The following is a 15958-nucleotide window of genomic DNA, read 5'->3' on the forward strand; positions in this document are numbered from 1 at the left end:
TGAAGGAGCCTCCAAGTTTTACCCTCAACTTATCCACGGGTCATGACAAAATCCATCATTTTGGCCCCCAAACCTGACCTTTACTTATACATGAGGTTGACTTATAGTCAAGTATATATGGTAATTCATTTCATGATGATTTTTATGGAGCAGATGGGTTTTTATGTGATTTTATATTGTGTGTAGGTGATTTTAATGGTTTTGAATTTTACTGAGATTTTAAAATGTTTTTATCTGTGAGCCTCCTTGGGTTGCTGTGGGGAAAAAGTGGCTCAATCAATCAATCAATAAAGAGTTTATTTTCTTGGTTCTATTGTAGGTCATATAATGAGCATGACTCCTGAACAGCTCCAAGCATGGCGATGGGAGAGAGAGATAGATGAGAGAAATAGACCTCTTTCAGATGAAGAGCTGGATGCCATGTTTCCTGAGGGTTACAGGGTAAGTCACAAACCAAAACATCACATGTAGTTTTGGCATCAACATACAGAATATTTTCCCTAACCTTTAGCATGTACATGCTCTTGATAATCAAACTTCACATAGTGAGGATGAAGTAATTTATTTATTTCCTTTTTTAAAATAAAATGTACTGTATTCAAAATATATCATAAAATAAATCATATTTATTTCCTAAAGTGAATCACCTTATTCTGGAGGCATGGAAAGGCAGACACCGCTCCTTTTCCCCTAGCTACATCTCTATGGCCAAGCAGTGGCCATTTGGCTCATTGTGGAATGGCACCTGATAGCTGTTGCATAGCCAAGGAATAAGCACTTTATATCTCTTTCTGCACTTTCAGCAAAAATATTAATGTTGGCATAACACCTAGTGTAAATCTTCAAGAGGACTCTTTCCTCAAAGCTCACATGATGCTGTTGTCTTGAGAGCGCTTAAGTCAGGTAGGAAATTGAAAGGCGTCCTCATGGCAGTCCATCAGAAAGATATTAAGCCAATGATGAAATGATAACACAGAAGCCTCTATGCTAGGTTGGGCAAAATGCAACATGTGGGTTGCATGCAGTTCCCCAGAGTGATTTCTGTGGGCTATTAAAGGACTCTGTGCGAACATGTACCCACTCCAACCCAACCCAATTTAAGTCACTTTTTGACTGGGGGGGAAAGCCCATTCAGTCATTTTTAAAATGCTACAGTCATAGGAAAATTGGCCTCTGTTGGTTGTTTGGGAGCATATTGTTTTGGTCCCCCAAATTCCCCACATTGGAGAATTCAAATGTGTGGGTTGCAGATTTCCCAGATCCCAGAGGAGATTGAAGTGCCCATACCTCACCTCTGCAATTGACCGCTTGCATTCAGTAGTGACACAGTGGCTTCAGAGGGAATCTCCAAAGAACACTTTGGGGGATGAAATGACACCATCTGGTTTAGAAGGAACACCACATCTATTCCTTGAACAAAGCTGTTTCTCAAACAAGGCCTTAAGAAGCAGCACCATTCAGGCAAGCAATCTCCAGTGGGCCACTTCTGAGTCAATGAGTGCTGGAGGTGTGACTGCTAGTTTCTGGCCCTGATCTGTAGTAACATATTTTTCTGATATGTTAAAATTATCCTTCCTTACACATAGCTATGCCTTATTTTCAGCACTGAAATATTTTGATCTATAATCAGTTTAAATGATTTCCCCCCCCCATATAGGTTCTTCCTCCTCCAGCTGGTTATGTCCCTATTCGTACTCCAGCTCGTAAACTTACAGCAACTCCTACACCTCTGGGTGGTATGACTGGGTTCCATATGCAGACTGAAGATAGGACCATGAAGAGTGTAAATGACCAGCCTTCAGGAAATCTACCTTTCTTAAAGCCTGATGACATACAATACTTTGATAAACTACTGGTAAGATATTGGTTTGAGACTTTTCTTGTCTTATTCTGTATGGAGGTTGAGGCAAACCTGATAACTTTTATGCTTGAAATCAATTGTAGGTTGATGTTGATGAGTCAACTCTTAGCCCAGAGGAACAGAAAGAGAGAAAAATAATGAAATTACTTTTGAAGATCAAGAATGGCACCCCTCCAATGAGGAAGGTAAGATAGACCATTGCGACATCTGTGATTTGCTCAGTTGGACTTCTGCTTGCCTTACCCCTATGTGTCATTCTGCTATCACGTACGTGCTTATTTTATAATAGGTTTTCTTACCAGCACTGTTTTTAATGCCTTGGGCTTATTTTATACCTACATGTCAAAAGACAATTGATCTGAAATAATAATAATACCAATACTAATACCAACAACAACAACAACAATAATAATAATTTTTATATCCCACCTCTTCCTACGGGTCAGGGCAGGTTACAGAAACTCTGAAATACTCCTTGCTGTGTTGCTGAGCTAAATAATAGAAATTCATTTCTTTTTGTGACAATTACTTTGACCTCCTGTTCTTTTAGAAGAGACTATTTAATGCTTTTTTTCTCTATGATAGGCTGCTTTACGACAGATTACTGATAAAGCTCGTGAATTTGGAGCAGGTCCACTGTTCAATCAGATTTTACCCCTGCTGATGTCACCGACTCTTGAAGATCAAGAACGCCATTTGCTTGTCAAAGTTATTGACAGAATTTTGTATAAATTGGATGACTTAGTGCGACCATATGTGCACAAGGTTTGTTTAATTGGAATAAGTTATCTGTTTTTATAATGGATTTTACTAGAAGCCCATAGCATGTATATTCAGAACAAGAAATATTTCTATGTTGTAGGCTCGCAATTTTAAGTAATTATCTTGTATACTGTGTTGCATTCACACATAATATTAAGCCAAGTTGCATTGGGTAAACATTTGCAAAATTAATCATATTCTGGGGCTCAGAGTCACTAGGGCTGGTGCACACAGCACTAAATCTTAGACTATTATATGTGAACCAGACTTCTGCTTCACTCAGTAGTCAATGTTCAAACATCAAATATTAGCTCAAGAATATCATCTGCCAGTTGACACAGATAGAAGATTAATAGGTAGCATTTCTACTTCCAGATTTAGTGTCTGTTGGGAATAATACTGTTTTAAAGTTATGTTTGCATACAAAAAGATAAAAGGTATACAACCTGATTTTTTAAAAAAACTTTTGTCAAACCCTTTGTAGATCCTTGTGGTCATTGAACCATTGCTGATTGATGAAGACTACTATGCCAGAGTAGAAGGAAGAGAAATTATTTCCAACTTGGCAAAGGTAATGTCATGATGTTTTTCTCATAAGTTGTGCTATTATTAGTAGAGATTTAACTGGGGGCTAGTGTGTCAGCTATCTATGTACACCTTTTCAAACACAGAGACCATTTCTTTATATTTTTGGATATAGCGGGATAATTAACCTTATAATTGTTTTGAGTTTTTATTCTAATTTCCCATCATTATTTAGTAGGTAAATAAATGTTGAGAATAAACCTTAAACATTCTTAATTACCTATATTCCAGCTATTTATTTTCAAAATTATGAAAGTAATTCAAAAGCAAAAAAGAGGACCAGAAAAGAATAAAGAAATATACAGAAGAGGAGGAAAATAAAAATAAACTTAAGTAATAGAATGGTATGGTGAAAAAAAGGAAACCTTATAATTCAGCCAACAAACTATATGGATAATTTGTATTGGTGATTTTACCATCCTAGTAATTTTTTTTAAATGACCTCTTCTATAAATCTGTTCTGCAATTTTTGTCTTCCCTGTTTTAATCAAATAAAAATCCATGTACAATTTTAGCCAGTTTATGTTTGTGCACATAGACTGCGGCATTTCTACTAGAGACAGAAGTTAGCTGCTGTAATTGAAGAGTAGTGTGTTTTGTCAGAACAAAGTGTCCGTTTCTAAGTCTGTAGGAAACCTAATGATGGCATTTGTTCCTTTTGTCCTTCAGGCAGCTGGTCTGGCAACAATGATCTCCACCATGCGACCTGATATTGACAACATGGATGAGTATGTTCGTAACACAACAGCTCGGGCCTTTGCTGTTGTTGCTTCTGCTCTGGGCATTCCATCTCTTTTGCCCTTTTTGAAAGCTGTCTGTAAAAGCAAGAAGTCTTGGCAGGCCAGACACACTGGCATCAAGATTGTGCAGCAAATTGCTATCCTGATGGGCTGCGCAATTTTACCTCATCTCAGAAGTTTGGTTGAAATTATTGAGCATGGTAGGTATCATATGCAAAATCAACTTCATATTACAGAAATTCTGGACCAGTATTTGTTGAATGTTAATGACCTGTATCATAATTGTGTGTATATCATTGTATCAGGACATTTTCAATTTTCTGTTACTTTGAGAAATAAGTTAATTTTTCCGTGCTGTGTTTAAAACAAAATGTGGAATTCTTCCATTTTTAATTTGAGGTTGTAAAATCTTTAGTGAAAAATCTTTATTCTTGTACATCAGAGTACCCATGCAGTTGTGCTGAGGACTATCAGTGATTCAAAAGTGACGTCACATCATTTGTAGTTTCTTTTTAGGCTGATTTTCAGCCATTGTTGTGGGTGCTTGAGGGATAGGAGGAGGAAACAAGGCAAGCCACTTCATTTTGGGGCCAGTTTTAAGGTGTCTTGGTGATTTAGAGTATTTTTTTAAAAATGTATTGAGGTCCAGGAGCTGTTTGAAGGAGGCTGTGGGGAGGGCTGCAGAAAAATTGTGGACTGCAAGCAGCCCTTAAACTTATTCTGCTCAACAGAAATAAAGCCTAGGCAGTGGATAGACTAGCCTGCAGCATGGATAGAACATGTCAGACATTTGTGTTGCTCTAGGACTAGAGGATGTTATAGTTTCAAGCTTCCATATATCCATATTTTCTACTTATTTCCTTCTTATGTTCTTATAGTTGATTCATTCCTGTGGAGCCTCTGAAAGAGAAATATATAATCTGTTTTTTAGGTTTGGTGGATGAGCAGCAGAAAGTACGCACCATCAGTGCTTTGGCTATTGCTGCTTTGGCTGAGGCAGCAACTCCCTATGGCATAGAATCCTTTGACTCTGTCCTCAAGCCCCTGTGGAAAGGTATACGTCAGCACAGGGGAAAGGTAAGTTTGACTTCCCCCAGTTAGTTCCTTTTTAAGAAAGGACATCTGAATGTTCTTTATTGCAATGACACATTTACACATTTGCCATTTTTATGTGTCATTAGGGTCTTGCTGCCTTCTTGAAAGCTATTGGATACCTTATTCCACTTATGGATGCTGAGTATGCCAACTACTATACCAGAGAAGTAATGCTAATTCTTATCAGAGAGTTCCAGTCTCCTGATGAAGAAATGAAAAAGATTGTGTTGAAGGTATGGAAGCAGTGTAATTGCAGATTCAAAACTGATGCTTTAAAGAGCTAGATAAACACAAGTGAGGGAAAAGCATACATGGAGGAGGGAGCTGATTAAAAAAATACAGAGCAGCTTCTTAATTAAAACAAGCATAGTATTCAACATATATGTTGCACTTTACCGTGAGAGTGCAATTTTTGAATCTGTATCTAACACTTCTGCAGAAATTTTTCTTCCCTCCTTAGCAAAAGTAGATTCTAAGATCAGGAACCAGTCATGGTTGAGCTGAGCTTTGAATCAGTAATGTCCTGGGTCCAGCTGTAATGTACTGCTTTTCTAGATGATTTTGTCTGTTTAAAATTTGTACATATTGCATTTTGTGGCTTAATGTTTTGGAGAACCAGAAGATTCATACTAGCTGTTTCTCTTTTCTAGGTAGTAAAGCAGTGCTGTGGAACAGATGGTGTTGAAGCAAACTACATTAAGACAGAAATTTTGCCTCCATTTTTCAAGCACTTCTGGCAACACAGAATGGCACTGGACAGAAGAAATTACCGACAGGTATTGTAGCTATTTAGATTAAAAAACGCTTTTGTATCCTGAACACTTAATTGGTACCGTATATACTTGACTGTAAGTTGAGAAATTTATGACCCAAAATTGACCCTAAAATCCAGGGTTGATTTATATACAGGTCAGTACACTAATACTACTTAGAAAGGTCCAGAAACAAGCTCCTCTCTTCCCTACTTTTCATGCCTGGAGGCATGAGTGTGTGTGTGTGAGAGAGAGAGAGAGAGAGAGAGAGAGAGTGTTTCCCGATCCAATTTTAAAGCTGCCTGTTCCCATCAAAGAGACCCCTTTTAACTCCACTTCTTTCCCTTTCCAATCCAATTTTCAAACCTCTCCTCCAGCACCTGGGAAGTGGTGTTAGGTGGTCGGGAGAGGTCTGGAGAAAGAGCGACGGAAGTGGTGTTTTCCCCGTTCCATCCTTTGTTATAGCCCCCTACATTTAACCTTCAATTTATCCATGGGTCATACAAAAATTATGATTTTTTCCCTGAAATCTTCCCTCAACATATACATGAGGTTGACTTGTACACAAGTATATATGGTAATTCTGAGGAAGTAACGGGACATCCTTAGTGCTAAATCAGGATGGATTACTGAAAGATGTACAAAGCTAACATTTAGAGCCATGAAGATTTTAATACAAATGTTAACTGCTATGAAGAAGACAGCTTTTTTTCAGTGTTTGTCCATCTGTGATTCAGTTGTTGGTTGTGGACATTAATATTGCCAGAAAGATTTTCATTTTGAGTTTTTGAAGCAGCCCCATAAACAGATTTTTAAAGCTTAAACAGCCAGTACAGTTGTAGAATTGCAAGAAAACAAGATAAAACATCTTAGAAATTGAATTTCAAAATTAGCTACATGGCATATTTCATGTTGATTGTAATCCTAAAGTTTCTAGTGGTGTTGTGTTTTAAAAAGTAGTTTTGGTTTAAATGGTATTTTGGTTTAAACTAGGGTGTTTTGAGGGTTGTATTAATTTTTTTAATGATGAATCCTACTTATATAATATTGTGAAACATTTTATGTATTAGAAAGCTTAATCAACCATATTTTATGCTTTCTAATCTTTACAATCCAAAGTTATTATGTTTTGATAAAGAATCATAAGAATTGCAAAATACCATAAGAGCCACCCAATCCATCCCCCTGCCATGGAGAAATTTACTTCTTTCAAAAAAAATTTGGGAATTATATTGATAAGTTGGTAGCCTTTAAATAGGAGTATATGACTACACCAGTAAAGAACTTAATCAAAAAATTAAGTAGCAAAATGCAGTTCAGATGTTATGGACACTAGTTTAAATAGTAATTGTCCTTTTTAAAAGTGCTCTTTTAAATCAAGTTGTTTTGGTTGAACTTCTGTTAATTGAAGAATTTGTTTCTGAATGGCATTTCTTGCACTATAAAGTACTGTAAAGTGATTAAAAAGAAGCATCTGACACTGAATACTGGTCTTAACAATGGACAACTCCCAATAAATACTGAAAATTAAAATGTTTGAATTCAAGCTGCTTTGTTGCAGTAAGAAGGTTAGAAACTAGTAATAATAGCCAGACTTCCAGGAGTGGATTGTTTGTTGTTGTTGTTTGATTTAAACCAGCCAATTCTGGTTTCTAGGTAGGCTGCTTTATCCTTAAAATATAAGGGTGGTTCTTTTTGGGAACACAGTGGGGTGATGTTTATGTTCTAACTTACAGACTTCTGAACTAATCATTGCTTACATTGCAGTTGGTTGATACAACTGTGGAGCTTGCAAACAAAGTTGGAGCCGCAGAAATTATTTCCAGGATTGTGGATGATCTGAAAGATGAGGCTGAGCAGTACAGAAAAATGGTTATGGAGACCATTGAGAAGATCATGGGGAACCTCGGTGCAGCTGATATTGACCACAAACTGGAGGAACAACTTATTGATGGCATCCTATATGCCTTCCAAGAACAGACCACAGAGGTATATGAATATACTTGTAAATTCCATTCTGGTACCAGGTTTAGAATAATGAGCAGTTAAATATATTGGGCAGAGGAACTCCTCTGTGTGTAGGTGGGGAGGGGGTTCTCCTTCTGTTTGTGGCTGTCCTTGGACTGAGTCCAGGGCCAGGCTTTGTCCCAACCCAACAAAAGATCAGCACCAGTCCTTGGTTGAAGAGAGAAAGCTCTCAGGTTTAATCTGTGTGGTCCTTTCTGCCCTTTGGGTCCTTTCTGCCTCTTTCCTTTAGAATGAGGTGATACTGCAGTCCCCATCTTCTAAATAACACTTAGTTATTCCCTTTTCAGTATATGTCCCTATTAATTTACTTATCAGTGGAGTGTTATATATTTGTCTTGATTTGAGGGCTGAAACCAGCCTTGTAATGTTTTCTCACATTTTGCAATTATGATACTGGAGTGTAGTCTTTGATATTGCCATGCTGCTTGCCTGTCAAGTTATATCTATGACAGGGTAGGATTTGGTCTTATTAGAAAGATGCAGTAGGAACTACTGAAGTTAGAACAATCTACAGTGTTGGCAGAGGGTCATACTAAAGTACTATGTTTTCCTCATTTTTTGATAAATAGGATTCTGTGATGTTGAATGGTTTTGGTACAGTGGTCAATGCTCTGGGCAAGCGAGTGAAACCATACTTGCCACAGATCTGTGGTACAGTTTTGTGGCGTTTGAACAACAAATCAGCTAAAGTAAGACAGCAAGCTGCTGATCTGATATCTCGTACTGCAGTTGTCATGAAGACCTGTCAAGAGGTATGTACTGTTCTCATGGTGGTTAGGGATGATATTTTCTGGAAGGATTAGATTATAATTTTTTCTTTCTTGGTCCTAGGAAAAATTGATGGGACACTTGGGTGTGGTGCTCTATGAGTACCTGGGTGAAGAATACCCTGAAGTACTGGGCAGTATTTTAGGAGCACTTAAAGCCATTGTGAATGTCATAGGTAAGCATGTATCTTGAATGTTTTCTTTGAAATTTGTTTTTAATTTGGATGACAGAATTTGAGACTTAAGGTATTCTTTCCTATATTAAACAGGTATGCACAAAATGACTCCTCCAATTAAAGACCTGCTGCCAAGACTCACACCTATTTTGAAAAACAGGCATGAAAAAGTGCAGGAGAATTGCATTGACCTGGTTGGACGTATTGCAGACAGGTAAGTTGATTTGCCATTCTTTATATAAAAACAATGCACAATTAATGAAATATATGAGGCAATAATGTATAAGTGCAGTCATAAACACAATTATGTTATTACATTCAAGCTTTTTTTCTTAATACAGTAAATAGCATGCTTCTGTATTTTAATAGAACTATGTGTTTGAATTAAAAATGTTCTGATTTGGCTAAACAAAAGCCTTTTCCTCTTTTTACCAGGGGGGCAGAGTATGTTTCTGCAAGGGAGTGGATGAGGATCTGCTTTGAACTGCTAGAGTTGTTAAAAGCTCATAAGAAAGCCATTCGAAGAGCAACTGTGAACACTTTTGGTTATATTGCAAAAGCTATTGGGTAAGTATATACTTCCAAAACTGTGTGTCTGCGGTTGTTTCACTTAGAATGAAAAGTTAACAATAATGTAGTGAGCTATTCCATTGGCTGGCTCTTAATTTCTTTAGTGATAAGACATAGTCAGGGAGTTTAGGCTTTTCACCTTGCTTAGGTCTGTTTCTACTATATTTTTCTTTTTTATCTTGGGATTGGTCAGACAAGGAGACTCTGTATAATTGTCTACTGTACATGATCAGAAAACTAAAGGAGGATTTTGGTTTCACCTCTGTGATCTGAAAGCAAATTAGAGAGAACCAAACACTGGAAAAATAGGATGAGATACAGTTTTGTAGACAGGGAAATTGCAGGGTTTTTTTGTTTTGTTTGTTTGTTTGTTTGGAAAAAAAAAGCTTGCCATAGGTATATTTCAGCATTTAAACTTTTCCCATTAATGTGAAGGTTCCTTAATTTTCTTTCATGTTTCTTGCTCTTCCAGACCCCATGATGTGCTGGCAACACTTCTAAATAATTTGAAAGTACAAGAGAGACAAAACAGAGTGTGTACTACAGTAGCAATTGCTATTGTAGCTGAAACCTGCTCTCCTTTCACAGTGCTACCTGCACTCATGAATGAATACAGAGTTCCAGAACTGAACGTCCAGAATGGTGTATTAAAATCTCTTTCCTTCCTCTTTGAATATATTGGAGAAATGGGAAAAGACTACATTTATGCTGTTACCCCATTGCTTGAAGATGCTTTAATGGACAGGTGAGGACTTTTTCTTCCTTGTACAGTAAACCATGCTGCTACTTTTAGTGCATTCTTCATTTGTTAGATAATGGTACATTTCCCCTCAAAAATGGAAACTACCGTAAATGGAAAAATCGAAAAAGCAAGATCTACTCTGCTCTGTCCATAAAAGAAATAAATGTAAAATTATTTCTAAAAGGGGAATTAACTGTAACAGTCCAAGTAGATGTCTTTTGCTAAGAAAGGGAAAAGGCATAGTGAGACAACTGTCTTCCCATGTATGCTCAGACTAATAAGCATGAACAATTGTTGCATTGTTCAGTTGCATTTAATTTGTATACTCCGGCTGGAAAAGGTTGTGCTTGGAGAGAAGCAGTCTGCCATTTGTTTGGAGTTGCCATTTGATTAATACCTGTTCAGATGAGTGATAGAGCACTCCCAAGAAAACCTCCTTGGATTTTTTTTCCAGGCACGGCCCTGTCCCTAATCTCCCCTCTTTCAACAAGATCCACAGTGTTTACTATTTAATGTTTGCACATAATTCAAAGTAGGAGCATTGATTTATAAGGCATGTTACAGGGGTATTTAAAGAGTGCCTTCTCTCACAAGAATGTGCTTACATTTTTTGTAGGTGCCTCAGCCCTCATAAGATCAGTCAGATGGTATTTGAGGGAAACAATATCTGAGGACACCTCCATATTGGAACTATATTCATATTTTGCTCTTGTCCAGGGTTTGTAATAGTTAAATAGCTTCTGTGTTCTTCAATCTCTTTGATTTACCAACTTTATGACACAAAAAAGTATCCAAAGTGGACACATTTGTGTACAGACACACACAGCAAAGATGGGAGATATTGTAATTGTCTCCCAGCTCTATTTGGTTGGATATTTCGAGAGATAGTTGTGAGGAAATGAGGATGGAACAGTAGCATTAGGACAAGGGACTATTTCACCAAAATAGATTCAACTTCTAACAATTCTGTTACATAAGGGCATGTTCTGTCAACCTGACAAAAGCAAAATTTGGTACCAGAAAAATCTGTGGGGACAAAGCTGTTACATAAGCTATTAATCTGGTGCCTATCTAATTTCCTTTCCAGGGACCTTGTTCACAGACAAACAGCGAGTGCTGTGGTCCAGCATATGTCCCTTGGAGTATATGGCTTTGGCTGTGAAGATTCATTGAATCACTTGTTAAATTATGTGTGGCCCAATGTGTTTGAGACATCACCTCATGTCATCCAAGCAGTCATGGGAGCCCTGGAGGGCCTGAGAGTGGCTATTGGACCTTGCCGAATGTTGCAGTATTGTTTACAGGTAAGTGTTTTAGTGTTATGTGCTTTCATGTGAGGAAAAAAGGATCAATAGTTTAATTGAACTCCTAAGCTGCAGTTCTGTTTTATAGTAATCCATTTGTGTTTTAGCCCTGGAGAGAAGAACTCAGTACAGTGGGGGAACTGGACCTGCCCCCGCCCCCTGCAGATACTAAAATCCATGGATCTCAAATTCTGTTGTCCCAAATGACGGTGTGGCTGTGTGCAGGCGCAGCCACTAGGGTCAACTGGGACTAATGGCAGCATAGCCATGTGCATAAGCTGCCATTGGGGACAATGCAGGCTTGCCATCCACAGATGCTTAAATCCGTGGATACTGAGGTCCCACTGTATAAAAAGGGCTTATAGCCACATATGGGGTATTAATAGACTTCCTGTGTCACTGTTTTATCACTACAGTTTCTCTCATTCACTCGTGAATAAAAATCATAGGTTTGCCTGAATAACAGCAAAATAGGCAGCAAAGTATATTAGTTCAATGTTAATAAATATATAAAAATTAGAAACACAAGAGAGTCCTCAGAAATTGAATTTTTAATGGTGGAACAGCTGCTTTGATGTTATGAAATCTTACATTGCTTGTAACATGCCTTGCTACAGTTTTGATACATTTGTGACTTGATTTCACTCAAATTGATTTATGTCTACAACCAAGATGAAAAAGCATTATCTACAAATATAGAGCTTTCCAAGGCCCGAAACAGATGGGCCAAAAGTACCAACTTTGGCCTGATCAGATGATGCACACACCCAGATCAGACTGAAGCTGTGCCACAGCCGCCTAAGGTGGCCCAAACCCAGACACAAAAGGAGCAGGGGAAAATGCCCCTTTTTGGCAGCTGGTTTAGGACTGCAGCAGCAGTCTGGATCAGAGTTGGGCGCATGAAGTTGCTGCGGTCCTGCAGCGATTGGGATGGGCATGTCCTCTGGCTGCTTGCTTTGCCCCATCTGCTCAAGCCCCAGATTCATGTGAGAGCTTAGATGTTTGTGCTAGGACTTTGATTGTTCCCTCCTTGCTTGTGTCTCAATACATAGACTGTTTAAAATGTTGTTTTAGTGACTTGTGGTACTGTTTTTTTAAGAGAGAAGAGTGTGTGTAGAAAAGATCCCTAAGATCTAGCTATCTAGCTGTGTTCTCCTTGGGAACATCTATGTGATTAGTTAAGAGTTCTAATTTATTAATGAACTGCCACTTTTTGAAAATAAGATGTGGATGATATTACTTGGGGCCTAGTTTAATTTTTAATTTTACTTTGTTTTATTTTAGGGTTTGTTTCACCCTGCCAGAAAAGTCAGAGATGTGTATTGGAAGATCTATAACTCCATCTACATTGGTTCACAGGATGCATTAATAGCACATTATCCACGAATCTATAATGATGAAAAGAACACCTACATTCGTTATGAACTTGATTATGTCTTGTAAATTTATTTCTCATTCATTTTGTGTTCAGTACACAGATATTCCACACTTGGTTCAGATCTGGTGATGTACAATTTTTAAGACACTGCAGATCACCATAGAGAGGATCAGAGGCAGAGCTTAGAAATCCAGTAGCATGTTTTTTAAATGACATGTATTTGTTGATTTTGATGTTAAAGCCAGTAGTGACCAAGAACACAGTGATTACACAGCATACTGGAATGATTTCATTTTGGATTCATCTTGATGAAGATTTAGATTCCATTCCTTGTGTTTAAAGGGGCTGTTTATTTGAGAAATAAACATTTGTGTATAAAATATTAATGGTTATTTGTGTGTGAGCATTTTTGAGCAGGGAGACATGTTAAGCTGTCTCTGATAGATTGTCAAGCAGTTCATGTAAAAAGGTGGCATATTACATTTTAACCCTCTTTGTCATACCTAGCTTTTGAATAAATAAGAAAAATGTTCTCTTTGATTGTGGCTTATTTATCTTAGTAATACACATTTGTTGTGTAGCTTATAGAATTCTAGGGTGTTGGGAGGCAGGGTCTGTTGCTGAATTACATATTTTTTGTATTTTTCTGTCTTTTACAGAACTCGCAACAGATTTCCCATTACCTGGCAACTTTTTTCTCATTGTGTGCTGCTCTATTGTTTTCTTCTTAAACCCTTGAAAAAGCAGCTAAATTGGGGGATGTCCTATAAATGTAAGATCCAAGCTAGGTGAAACCAAATGCCATTTATTCCAACGTTCTGTTTCCCTAGTGGCCAAGATGTCCTTGGGAATGCCATAAGTAGGACATGAGTATAAGAGCATGGTCCTTGTGTTCCCTAACAACTGGTGTTCCTTCTGCTACAAATGATTATATATAGTCAACATGACAAGTAGACACTGATAGTATTATTCTTCATGAATTAATCTAATCCACTTCTAAAGCTGTCTGAATTAGTTATCATCACTACATCTAGTAGCAAATTCCATAAAATAATTCCTTTTACATTACCTTCGTTGCATGGCCTTCCATTCTAGCATAAGCCTGGTCAAAAAACTTTCCTTGCCACTTTCTTCACACAGTTCAGAATGTTATATCCCTTAATCATGTTCCATCTTGATTTTTTATTTTACTGTACTGAAGGCCAAAAATTCCCATTTGTCACAGGGGAATTCTTCTCCCACCTTAAATTCTTGAGTAGAACACTGTGTAGTTATCTGAGTCAAAGTGACTCATTCTCTTGTCATATGTCCTGCTTTTAAAAAAATAAAAATCCAAATGACATTTTGGCAGTCTCGTGTTTCAGTTGTTTCCCTTCCTTTTCCACAGTATTCTCAATTATTTTGTTTATAGCAGAAAGGCAAGGCTTTAAAAAACAAACAATACATTCAGTCATCAGATGAATGTAATAATTGAAATAGAAATGTACAAAAAGCCCTCCCAGTTTTCAGGATATTTTTGACCTATTTCCATTTCATCCCCACTCCCCAGTGCTTAGAAATCCTCCTTTTTATGTTTCAGACTTCAAAAACTCAAAAGCTTTTCCTGGCTGTTGAAAGCAGCCCAAGTAGGAAAGGCAAACTGGGTAAGGGGGATGTAGTGAATGCCTTACTATGGCAAGGCAGGCTTCCATCTTGTCAAAAAGAGGCTGTGGTAAGGCCATTATTGAAAAATAATGGTTCTGCTAGATCGCTCAGTGGCTTTTGATACCATCCATCATGGTATCCTTCAGAGTCACCTCTCTGATGGAGTTCAGGGGTACTATTTTACAGTGGCTCCGAACTTGGAAGGGTGGATTTGGGTGGCAGAGTCAGGGAATGCACTCTTGCCACTACCCTGAGGTGGCCCTCAAGGGTTGGGTGTCATCAGTATGTACACAACTTGATCATTGACTCTAGTCCACTGTCTCTTCTAGGCTATCCAGATGATATGCAGTACCTGCAAACTCTGCACCAGATAGACAATTGAGCAGGCAGCCTATGTGCCTGCTTTCACTGTTGCCTTTCTTCTGGAATGATCAAATCAACCACAAGATCCTTGTTCCATGAAGGCATATCTTAATCAAATTTGGAATGGGTCCTTTCATTTCTTTCTTTCTATAAGTGATGCCCTCATCCCTTGTGACTGCCATTTTCCATTATGTATGCTCTCCAACTGTTTGGTTGGCAGGGACCATCTCAGTTAAACCTCTGCTGTTCCACTTTCTCAGCTGCTTTTAAAATGTCCCATTTTTTTGTCCAAATAACTGGAAATACAGCAGTGGTCAGATTTTTTTTTAAAGACTAAAATTGCATATTCATTGCTGGCTTTGAAGACTTGTTTGGAACAGGATAAAAGTGTGTGAAATGCATTCTGACAGAATAGGCTCTTTGTTTTTCACATGGCATGTGGATCCAAGAGTGAAGGACAGGAAATTTAATCCAGGTGACTAATGGCTAGAACGTGTACACATGTACACCCTTAAAAGGGTGAGGGTTTTAATTTAACAGAAGTAAATCTGTTTTTCCTTTGTTTCCTTCCCAGAAAGTGCTCCAAATAATAATAATAAATAAATAAATAAATAAATAAATAAATAATAAATAATAATAAATAAAATAATAATTAGTTAAATAATAATCCAATTTTTCTTTGTCTCCTTCCCAGACAGTGCTCCAAATAATAATAATAATAATAATAAATAATAATAATTAAAATAAATAAAATAATAATTTGTTAAATAATAATCCAATTTTTCTTTGTTTCCTTCCCAGACAGTGTTCCAAATAATAATAATAAATAATTAAAATAAATATAATAATAATTAGTTAAATAATACCATTTTTCTTTGTCTCCTTCCCAGACAGTGTTCCAAATAATAATAATAATAACAATAATTAATAAAAATTAAAATAAAATAACTAATAATAATTAAGTTAAATAAAATAATAATTAAATTAAAATAGCCCAGTTTTTTCTTCATTTCCTTCCCAGACAGTGCTCCAAATAATAATAATAACAATAATTAATAAAAATAAAAATAAAAAAATTAAATAATAGTCCAGTTTTTCCTTTGATTCCTGCCCACAGTGCTCTAAATAATAATAATAATAATAATAATAATAATTATGATAGACAAAGTAATAATTTAATAAATAATAGTC

The 15958-nt window shown here is 37.0% G+C and overlaps 1 protein-coding gene across 2 annotated transcripts in view; it reads left to right on the plus strand.

The window, feature by feature from the left end:
• Positions 1–13300, plus strand: part of SF3B1 (splicing factor 3b subunit 1) — a 33259-nt gene extending 19959 nt beyond the window's left edge. For both annotated transcript variants that reach the window (XM_089519508.1, XM_089519509.1), the window contains 17 exons: positions 320–441; positions 1658–1855; positions 1945–2046; positions 2447–2626; positions 3108–3194; positions 3878–4148; positions 4880–5025; positions 5130–5276; positions 5694–5819; positions 7563–7784; positions 8393–8575; positions 8655–8766; positions 8860–8980; positions 9202–9333; positions 9809–10081; positions 11166–11382; positions 12667–13300. In XM_089519508.1, the coding sequence (XP_089375634.1) occupies positions 320–441; positions 1658–1855; positions 1945–2046; positions 2447–2626; positions 3108–3194; positions 3878–4148; positions 4880–5025; positions 5130–5276; positions 5694–5819; positions 7563–7784; positions 8393–8575; positions 8655–8766; positions 8860–8980; positions 9202–9333; positions 9809–10081; positions 11166–11382; positions 12667–12825 (2798 nt within the window). In that variant the 3' untranslated portion in view covers positions 12826–13300. The remainder of the gene's footprint in view (positions 1–319; positions 442–1657; positions 1856–1944; positions 2047–2446; positions 2627–3107; positions 3195–3877; positions 4149–4879; positions 5026–5129; positions 5277–5693; positions 5820–7562; positions 7785–8392; positions 8576–8654; positions 8767–8859; positions 8981–9201; positions 9334–9808; positions 10082–11165; positions 11383–12666) is intronic.
• The last annotated feature ends 2658 nt before the right edge of the window (positions 13301–15958 follow it).

The sequence above is a fragment of the Sceloporus occidentalis genome, unplaced genomic scaffold (assembly GCF_023333645.1).
Source record: "Sceloporus occidentalis isolate IW3139 unplaced genomic scaffold, rSceOcc1.0.p SCAF_4, whole genome shotgun sequence".
In the NCBI taxonomy this organism is placed as follows: Eukaryota; Metazoa; Chordata; class Lepidosauria; order Squamata; family Phrynosomatidae; genus Sceloporus; species Sceloporus occidentalis.